General features: G+C 37.8%; 1 protein-coding gene across 49 annotated transcripts in view; it reads left to right on the top strand.

Moving 5' to 3' along the window:
• LOC132111450 (receptor-type tyrosine-protein phosphatase delta-like) overlaps window positions 1–8,707 on the top strand; it is a 349,673-nt gene extending 340,966 nt beyond the window's left edge. For all 49 annotated transcript variants that reach the window (XM_059518754.1, XM_059518809.1, XM_059518832.1 and 46 more), the window contains 2 exons: window positions 2,397–2,532; window positions 6,171–8,707. In XM_059518754.1, the coding sequence (XP_059374737.1) occupies window positions 2,397–2,532; window positions 6,171–6,239 (205 nt within the window). In that variant the 3' untranslated portion in view covers window positions 6,240–8,707. The remainder of the gene's footprint in view (window positions 1–2,396; window positions 2,533–6,170) is intronic.
• The last annotated feature ends 2,317 nt before the right edge of the window (window positions 8,708–11,024 follow it).

Raw genomic sequence — 11,024 nt, forward strand, 5'->3', positions numbered from 1 at the left:
GAAGTAACATCATTTGATCATTTGTTCTGACAGAAAGACAAATACATGATTTCATTCCCTTTTTCTCAACCAATTAAAGACTCTTACTCATGATAGAATTAATGATCAAAAAATATTGGTAACACTTTACTATACATTTATAGCTTATAGTTTCTATACTTCTCTCATTTGTTAACATTAATGATTTAGCTAGCAATAATGAGCACTATGTTTCTACAGCAGTTATTCATTTTGGTTAATGTTAGTTAATTAAAATTCAATTGTTCATTGTCTGTTCATATTTAGTGCATTAAATAATATTAACGGATTAACTTCTGATTTAAAAAAAAAATGTGAATGTTAAAATGTTAAAAACCAAGATGCCATAGAAGTTTATTGTTAGTTCATGTTATCTAATGATAGTTTTTGTTGGATTATTTTTGGCCCTTACTGAGTGACAGCGTACATCTTCAATCCTGTTACCCAATCTCATGTATTCATTCATTCATTTTTTGTATTGCTAGAAATTCACAATGTTGTTTTTAAACTGTAAATAGAAAATGTGTTTAAATTGAATGTAAACAGCTCATATAACACTTAATACTTTATAAACTTCATAATCAACATTTGCTGAAGGCTGAGCAGCTCCTTTCACAGCAGATCATGTCAACACTCCCGTTTCCGGTATCAATTCACCTCATATATTATTACAAGGTTGTCCAGTTCCCAGCGCATCTTGCTCACACATCGACACATCATACAAATTTAAACCATTTGTGACCTCAACCTGGCAGCCTACGATCCAGTAACGCTGTCGATATCTGTGCAGGTAATGACGCCGGATGCTGAATCGAGCATCACTGGCAGAAATAGGTGTAGAAGACTCCCAGAAAACAGCTGGATGGAGTCAATTTCATATCTCAAAGCCATATAGACAATAGCCACGCCTTTTGCAAAGTTTGTCGCACTGATTTTGATATCGGAGATAGTTAGAAAAATTACATTCAGCACATTAAATCTCAACAGTCACACACAGTCGCACCGTGGAGGCAAAGAAGGGCACAGCAGCCTTTTCCACCTCCCCGAGAGGTCTGTATCAGATTTAAGGCCATAAGAAGTCTTAAATTATACAAGAAACTCTTAATTATGATTCAAGATGTCTTAAATTTAGGAACAGAATGGCAAGAATTGATATGTAGCTTTGTGATTAAACTTCAAAAGCTTAAACATCCACATAACCAGGAAAGCCACCATATGTCTGCCACTCCAAAAGTGCCACCTGCTGCCAGAGAATGTATTTGCATTTTTTATAAGCAATTCTGCAAAAAAACAAATTTTAAGACTAAAGCAACAATTGCCTCATATTTTTAAGCAGAAATATGCAGATTTGTAAAAGTGAACTATATATAACTATAATGATACTTTTGACCCATCCCTTTTCTTAAAAATAGCAGTCATTTTAAGATTTAATATGTTACCACAGACATTGCTTTACTCCGCTCATATGATATTCATTATACTTGTGCATGTCTTTAAAAAAGTATTTAAAAAAGTCTTTAAAAAAGTCTTCAGTTTTAATTAAAAAAATCCTGCAGGTACCCTGAACCGCTCAAACCACCCCAAAGATTTTATTATTTTAAGACAAGAAAAGTATAAAAAAAATATATATATAAAAAATAAATAAAAATCCAGTTGATTAACCAGTACAACCATTTGTGTTACAAGTTTTCTGGAATGTTATGTTTAAACAATGCATTATCTAATAAAATATGCACTAATCTGTATACATTTCCGGAGAATAGATGGGAACTCTAGATAAATCCAGGCTCAAAATTATTTTTTTGTTTAGTTTGATTTTGTTGACATGTTAAAGATAAAGGTTTTTACTGAGGGAATGTTGTATTTCTCCTTTTATCACTGCATGAATCAGAAAATACTGTCGGCAGACAGAAACATACACATTTTACCATGTTTTTAGGAATAAAATGCTGTATAAAACAGTGTGAATGATATATGAACAAACCACTCAGTAAAATCCTTCAGAATATAGAGAGGAATAAAGCTCTAAGTTTTGGTGTGTGTAAGTGCTGCTGAAGTGGAGAAAAAACTAGATATGGATTGGAATTGAAATTGAAATCTACAGATGCAAAAAAAAATAACTTAAATGTGTATGTTGGATGTTTTCTTTCCACTAATCCTGATAGAATACATGATATGTAAGCAAAATAGTCCCAAAATTGACCAGTGCTTGAAATCGCAATGGTTTTGCCTGCAGTGTCCGGGCTTAACTTAATTTAGCAAAAATATTATAAATTGTCGGCTTCACATCCTGATTAGATTGAGTCAGATTTGTTCACATGTTAAGGTGTGGAGTATGGCAGCTCCAGCTGACAGGTTGTGTTGTGATTGATCTGCAGTGCTGGCGTGGGCAGGACGGGCGTCTTCATCACGCTCAGCATCGTTCTGGAGCGCATGCGCTATGAAGGAGTGGTGGACATCTTCCAGACGGTCAAGATGTTGAGAACACAGCGGCCGGCGATGGTCCAGACTGAAGTATGTAACCGTTCACACTTCTTCACTTCAGTCAGGATGTAAAACACAGATTAAAACAGCACATTACAGCTAATAACGTCCAGGTCAGGTTAGTGATCAGGCTTTCAGATGTCCTCCCGATGAAGAGTTTGTGTCAAAACTAACGGACGCTCTGCTTTGTTCGGCACGCAAATGCTCGTTCTCATTTATAATGACAAACCCTTCTGGTTAGCCATGCAAATTGGTTCAGATAAGCGTCAATGGGGGAAATTATTTTCTGCGATCAATGCGGACGGCGAGGTGATGAGGCTCGAATCTCACGCTTGGCACAACACAATCCCTGCTCTTCACCTCGCAGACATGTGACACAGAAGCACAGCATTAGATCCGTGCGACCCTTCACGTCGCAGGCCGCCCAATTGATGTGTTGCTGTGGAGACGAGAGCCGCGCATCCGTGAATTCACAGAGAAATCCATAAAGACAGTCAGAAGATGTCACGTTACACCTCGCCTGTGTTTCAAGAGATTGTGTTTCAAACGTCATGGTTTCTTTGTGCCTAAATATGGCTTCATTTAGGAAGCTAGATTATCATCATGAAGTTCACTGCGTTGCTTTCTGAACTGATGCTGCTGCTCCTATTGTGAGCGATTCATCAGTCTTTAAGGTTTTTTTGTATTGACGTAATAAGAATGATAACAAAAATGTCATTGGAATTGTTCATTTTTACCACCTGTCATGTACTGTACACTTCCCAATGGATAAATGCATGTATTTCTTCACACATTTTATCTTCTACCAGCTTCCTGTTATATCCACATATTTATTATCTAACTACATATATACATATATACCATTGGTCTTCCATAGTAGTGTACATTTAGATAATGATAACCACAGTTAAAATAAAACATACAACACCTCAATACCATGGTAAGCATTTAACTACCGTATGGTTTCTAGGTGTTTGTATGAAAAACAGCAGTCTAAATACTTTTAGTAAATATGCACAAACGATATGGCTTAATCCCAAAAAAATTATAATCATATTCCATTACTTAAACACATTTAATACTTGTCACATTAATAAATCTATACAGAAAGAGCCACTTCAGCCCTACAAGACTGCTTTGAGAGAACAGACTGGAACATGTTCAGGGAAGCTGCCACCTATGACCAGCACGTCTGTTTGGAGGAATATGCAAACTCTGTGACTGGATACATAGAGAAGTGCACTGAGGATGTCACTGTTGAAAAATCCATAATTATGCGTGCCAACCAGAAGCTGTGGCTAACAGCTGAGGTCCATGCCCTGCTCCACAGAAAGCAGCAGGACCAGACAACATTCCAGGAAGAGTTCTGAAGGACTGTGCTGACCAGCTGGAAGATGTCTTCACTAATATCTTCAACATCTCCCAGAGCCAGGCTGTGGTCCCTAAGAAGTCAATGGTGAAGTCGGTCCCTAAGAAGTCAATGGTGAAGTCGGTCCCTAAGAAGTCAATGGTGACATGTCTCAATGATTATTGCCCTGTAGAACTGACTCCCATCACAATGAAGTGCTTTGAACATCTGGTCAAAAAACACATCCACTCCACTTTGCCCTCTTCATTAGACCCTCTACAATTTGCATATCGTCCCAACCGCTCTACAGATGATGCTATCTCCTACACACTGCACTCCGTCTTTTCACGTCTAGACACAAAAGACTTATGTGTCAGAATACTGTTCATTGACTTTAGCTCAGCATTCAATACAATCATTCCACAATAACTAGTGAGTAAACTCTCTCTTCTGGGTCTCAACATGCCACTCTGCAGCTGGATTATAGACTTCCTGACAGAGAGACCACAGTCAGTGCACATGGGTGGCAGAACATCAGGCACCATCACATTAAGCACAGGTGTCCCTCAAGGCTGTGTTCTCAGTCCACTGTTGTTCACACTGCTCACACACGACTGCACAGCCAAGTGAAAAGCCAACCTCGTAAACAAGTTTGCTGATTGAACGACAGTTGTGGGCCTCATCAACAATGATAACGAAACACCATACAGAGAGGAGGTGGAACAACTGATGAGCTGGTGCTACATCAGCAATCTTTCTCTCAGTGTGGACAAGACAAAAGAGATCGCTGAGTATAGAGAGTCAGGAGCGTCATGTTTGGAGAGTCATGACCTCACTTGGTCCATCAACACTAACTCCACTGTGAAGAAGGCGCAACAACATTTTCACTTCCTGCGGAAGCTGAGAGCCAGCCTCCCACCACCCATCCTCACCATCTTCTACAGAGGAACTGTGGAGAACGTCCTGGCCAGCTGCATCACTGTGTGGTTCGGAAACTGCAAAACAGCAGAATGCAAGACCCCCCAGTGCATAGTTAGGACAGCTGAGAGGATCATAAGGGTCTCCCTCCCCTCGATCCAGGACATCTATCAGGCACACTGTGTACGCAGAGCCTATGCCATTGTGTAAGATTAATCTCAACCCCTCCCGCCATCTGTTTGACCCTCTGCCATTAGGCAGAAGACTATGCAGCATCAGAACAGCTTTTTTCCCCCAGGATCAGAATACTGAATAAGCTGATACCACCCAGCATCCTACCCCCATTATAAAACTGCCTTCCTACCCCATGTCTACAGGAAAGAAGGCCAACTCAATAGTGCACAATCACTTTATTCCTAAACACTAACATTTCTTACATTCCTACAATTTCACATTTCTACCTCATTTAACACTTCTGCCTTGTTATATTTATTGTATGTCCAGTGTTAAGGGAAGTTACTCTTAAAAGTAATGCATTACAATATTGTGTTTACTAATTATGTTACTTTGTTACTTTTTATGTAAAGTAATGTTACGTTACTTTTTAAATCTGGACAGTGCTTGCTTGTTTGTTTTTAAAATATTTTTATTTTTATTTTTGGCAAGTATAAAAGCCTTTTCACACCAAAAATGAAATGAATAAACCTCAGGCTGAAGAGAAAGTAAATTTACAGCCGTAAAGTAGAATGCAGAAGAAAAAAGTAATTTTTGCTCATTAGTATGGTTGAACTGAATCATCGAAGTTAAGAAGCAAAGACATTGGTTTATAGAATGGATTTAAATACATAAAGGATATTTGTGTTTAACATTTAATTATTGCAGGTTTGCGTCATATTCTGAGTTGCACTATTTTATTTATTTTGAGGAATACTGAATCTGTTTTTTGTTTTATTTTTTGTGAGTGAGATGAATTAATGACTTGCATTACTTATTTGAAAAAATAACTCCGATATTCTCTTGTAAATTAAAAGGTAATGTGTTACTTTACTAGTTACTTGAGAAAAAAAAAAGTAATCTGATTACGTAACTCGTGTTACTTGTAATGCGTTACCCCAACACTGTTAATGTCTGATCCCTGTTGTCATGAACACGTGTGTATACTTGTTTTGTCACAGTCTTTGCACCTTGGTAGGTCAGAAACAACATTTCGTTCTTCTGTATACTGTGTATGTGGAAGAATGACTTTCCATTCTGTTACCATCAACCCTGATACCTTTCTGAATAATATTCCACATGTATTAAAGTTTGTATTAAATCCCCATTAAAACATCTAGATTAGTATTTGTGCAGGTTTAAGATAAATGACACAGATCTGACCCGTCTCTCTGTCTCTGTCTCTTAGGATCAGTACCAGTTTTGTTACAGAGCTGGGTTGGAGTATCTCGGGAGCTTCGACCACTATGCAACATAAGATCTTCATCACACTGTCAGGGAGACGGATCGGCCATCGGACATCCAGCGGTCATTTAATTCTTCTGAGCCATAAATACCTGCTTGTGAAAAGAACTTAAACTCCTCGATTCCATGTTGGATGTGCAACGTAAACCTAGAAATACTTACAAACGACAATAAAAAGACAAATATCCAGGTGGACCAAGAAAAATCACCCCGATCTGATTTTCAAAAAGTATGAATAAATAAATAGTAATAATGATAATAATAATAATTTCAGACAGGTGAATCTAGACTGCGGACGTGCGGAATAATCGCTGCTTCGAGGATTCATGAATCATAAAGGAGTCAACGAACTCAGACGCTGTGAGATGGGGAGCTCGAGACACGGTGTAAAGAGAATTTGTTTTGTTCCACAATCAATACGAGGAGATACATCACTGATGAAGAGAGGAGACTTCATCACGACCACCATCATCATCATCATCATCAAAGAAGACTAAACAGAGCTGAAGGAATAACAACGACACGCAATCAGACGTCTGGGGAAACCACACCGATAACACATACCAGCTTTTGTTTTATTCTCTTTTATGACAGAAATCAGCGTAGCCTGACCGTATTTCTCATGTTTTTTGTTGTTGTTGTTTTTCTGATGTCGGCACCCATGTACCCTCCTTCATTCATCGTTTTGCTGGTGGTTTGTGGCGTTTTGTTTGAAACACTCGCTGAATCATGGGGTGGGCAGAGTATAAAGGTTAGAAGATATCTCAGTTCTTCCATGAGCAGAGAGAGAGAGAGATTAATAAATTCTTTATTTATATAACATCGAAATGTATATTCACAAAATATAGATATATAGATGATATAATATATGGGAATGATGGTGGGTTTTCCGCTGGAATGCACATCAGCTGGACGGATGGACACGCATCTTTTCTTGTGCAATAACTAGAAGTTTTACGGCCGGAGGGTTCGATTCGCGTTGGTTTAACGAGGGCGGGGCGATCGTCGTCGTGTTCATGTGCTCATGGGTCAAAGGTCATCGTCGTGCATCTGTTAGGCCACAGGTACAAAGACGTCCACGTGTTCATTCTTTTGCATTTAGAGTGCCTTATATTTATGCCTGTTCTTTTCTACGATATCCATTTAACGACGTGTATAGTTTAAGTAGTTCATATACGAGTAGTTATTGATTGATTTCCCATGCGTACAGATTTATATTCTATGAAATTATATATGCAAATACGTAATTCCATCATTACTGTTTAATTTTCTGTGGCCTTAATTTGGCTCAGAGAAAGAAAAAAAAAATGACAAGGGTATGAAAAAGAAAGTGTTTGTTAACCCTCAGGCCCGATACTGTTAAGTCATTTTTTATATAGTTAGCATTAGAGTTTCCAAACAGCACTGAGACAAATTAATTACGTCTTTTAAAGAACAAGCTTTAGCGTCAAATTCCCTGTTGATTTCAGTCATAAGTGGCGGAAAACGTTGTCAAATAAATGCCAAAATAAAGAAAGACCCTGAAAATCCTGCAAAGCTCTTGGCGATTAACTACTAAGTATTTTATTTTGCGAATTTTGTGCTAGAATAATATGATTCAACACTTGAACCTCACTGGCTTTGTGGATGTGCATTCCAGATGCTTTTTCCCCTTTTTTTGTTTCGAATTGATGAAGCGGTTAATCGTTTTTGATTATTTCTGTTGTTAATGTCGGATGTTTTTATCATCACATGTCGAGCAACAGGCAGCCGTTGTGTAACTGTCAGCGCCACCTAGTGTTCAGCGCTTCAATGTGCTCCATGACGGCTTTTCTTTCCCTGTTCTGGATCTAATTTGATATGCATGAGTTCAACTGCAGTGGGGGCGAGTAAGAAGAATTGCACTTTGTATCTCTTTATCTCTATGCACTGCCCTACTGATTCCGCACCCATTACGGATTTTACTTGAACTCGACTGTACGAATCTCCTTCAGACTTCACTTGGTGTGTATGTAAATAACACAGGAAAGAGACTACCCAAGTAATAAGAGAGAAAGAAAAGAAATAAGAGAAAAGAAAAGCAAATTGGTTGTGAAAAAAAAATAAAAGAGCATCTTTAGCAGGTGATTTTGAAGTGTCACTTCTTCCCCGTTGAAAGACTGAAGCGTCATGAACGCAAACGTACATGTGGTGATTGTAAGCTCCCTGTTACTCTCACATCTGGATGCATAGACTGAAGTTAATTAAATTCAATTGTAAAGAAAAAATGGCTTGTTAAAAAACGATTCATGAAATTACCTCTGATTAGTTGTAAATGTAAACTGTTTTTTTAATTTGATTGGATTTTTTTTTTCTGAATGAATGGAGTGCTTTTTATTTTCATACTTAGATGACATTGGTGAAAAGACACATCTGTACGAGAAGCCGTCCTTCTGTACATTGCTGACACAAGTTCCATTTGTTATAAATGAATTCTATTAAAAAATGTAAGTGTTATGCAAACGCGTTTCCTTCCTTCCCTCATGTGAGACGACGTCCATCAACAGTAATCAGTCCACCAATACTTCAACCCTGTTATGGGAAATACATCACAGTGGTTTGTATTTATTTATTTATTTATTATTAATTAATTAATTAGCAAATTCACTTATTTTTTTGATACTGTTCAAAGCAGAAAAATATTGCATATAAACAATGTGGTGTTGATGTATTTGTTAGTTATTTATTGCACTGACCTTTAACCCTGCAACATTTTTCATTTGTATGGATGGTTAGATTGTCATCTTGAGGATTAGTAATTTGTATTTATCTAGTCATCATAAGTTCATCACAGGTTTTTGAGGTACTAAGCATGTACCTCAAAAAAATATTTAAACTTATTTGTTGATTGCATTCCTATTCTGCAGTATGATTTTTCAAATATCATTGATTTTTATATTTTTGTACCTTCTTCATGATGTTGCACTGCAATAGAGGAGCACATTAATATTGGTTTTGTGAAGCCAAATGGAAATGTATTGAGTAAAACCCAATCGGATAGGAATCCAGTGAACTGAGCAGCATAAAGTGAGTGTGAATGCCCTCTTTGAACGTCCCGTCCAAACCTGCAGAGATTTCTGATGTTTTGTGTCACATGAGAGAGAAACTCTGAGCTAAACAGAGAGACAATGATCTGATGAAATCAGAATCAGAATCAGAATCAGAAAGAGCTTTATTGCCAAGTATGCTTGCGCATACAAGGAATTTGTTTTAGTGACATAAGCTTCCAGTAAACAGAGACAACAACACACAGAAAAATTATTAAAAAAAAAATTACGGGAGAATTACAAATTGGCAAATAAATAAGTGTATAAACAATTGTGCTATAAATGATAATGGAATAGGATCGAGTGAGATGCAGGAATGTTCTAGGATGGAGGGGTAACAAATAAATATAAGGATATTGCACATTTTTGCATAAGCATAAGTTTAAGTGGGAAACATTTAACTGTTCATGAGGTAGATTGCCTGGGGGAAGAAACTATTCTTGTGCCTTGCTGTTCTTGTATTTGCGGCTCTGAGGCGCCGGCCAGATGGCAAAAGTTCAAAGATGGGGTGACTTGGATGTGAGGGATCCAGAGTGATTTTCTGAGTCCTTTTCCTCACTCTGGATGTGTACAGTTCTTGGAGGGTGGGCAGAGGAGCACCAATAATCCTTTCGGCAGTCCGAACAGTTCTCTGTAGTCTTCTGATATCTGATTTTGTAGCTGAACCAAACCAGACAGTAATTGAAGTACACAGGACTGACTCAATGACGGCTGAGTAGAACTGTTTCAGCAGCTCCTGTGGCAGGTTAAACTTCCTCAGCTGGCGAAGGAAGTACAACCTTTGGAAAGACGAGCGCTTATGAGGACAAACAGAGAGAAAGCGGGGCAACAGTAACTGGAATGAAGTTTGCGCTCAAATCCCACAATGTCTCTGTGTTTAAAACTCTCCTGCTCTCTTTCAGGTTGTCTAGCAGATAGAAAAATGCAGTTATGTAACATCCGATGTGTTTCAGAGGGCATAATGTGTGAAGTTTGTGTTTCTTTGAGTATGAATTATTCAGTAATACACCATTTATAATTTGCTGCACTGTAAAGTGTATGGATGTGTGGCTGAAGGTCTGCTAATGTGATCCTGATGTGACTGCAGTGATGTCACTTCATCACAGCAGTGATGTCACTTCCTCTCATGAATCCTTACAGTTATCGTTTGAAGGTTAGAAAACATTCTGGAGTTACGCTGCCATGACAACTGAGAGAGATGAGTTGAGATGTGCATGTTGAAGTCTAACATTTTGTGAATTGTTTGCTGTACTTACAAAGTTTGGTGTTTCCTTCTTTTAAAAGCCGGAGGGGAGAATCTTAATTATTTTCTGTTAATCAACATTTTGGCACAAAAGCTGTGGACAGAGTTTGATACGTAATAAACCCCGAACAGAGCTTTACCCGGGGATACGAGAAGGTATTTTAACACTTATATCAATTCAATTCAAGTTTATTTGTAAAGCACTTTTTACAATACAAATCATTGCAAAGCATCTTTACAGAAAATTATTTTTCTACAATATTTAGTAGTAGCTTATAAGTGATGACAGTTTTGCACATATGACAGGATTTTTCAGAAAAATGAATACAAGACATAGTCAGCCAGACGATGAACACTATTAACAGCAATTATTATATGATGCAGTCACACTTGTAGCAATATTTGTTAGTTCTGTTGTTGATTCAGGGTTAACATCATCTAGCAGCATCACACAGCAATTATATGTTTAAAGGAATATCTGTGGAAGCTT

Source organism: Carassius carassius, chromosome 2 (assembly GCF_963082965.1).
Source record: "Carassius carassius chromosome 2, fCarCar2.1, whole genome shotgun sequence".
NCBI classification, from domain to species: Eukaryota; Metazoa; Chordata; class Actinopteri; order Cypriniformes; family Cyprinidae; genus Carassius; species Carassius carassius.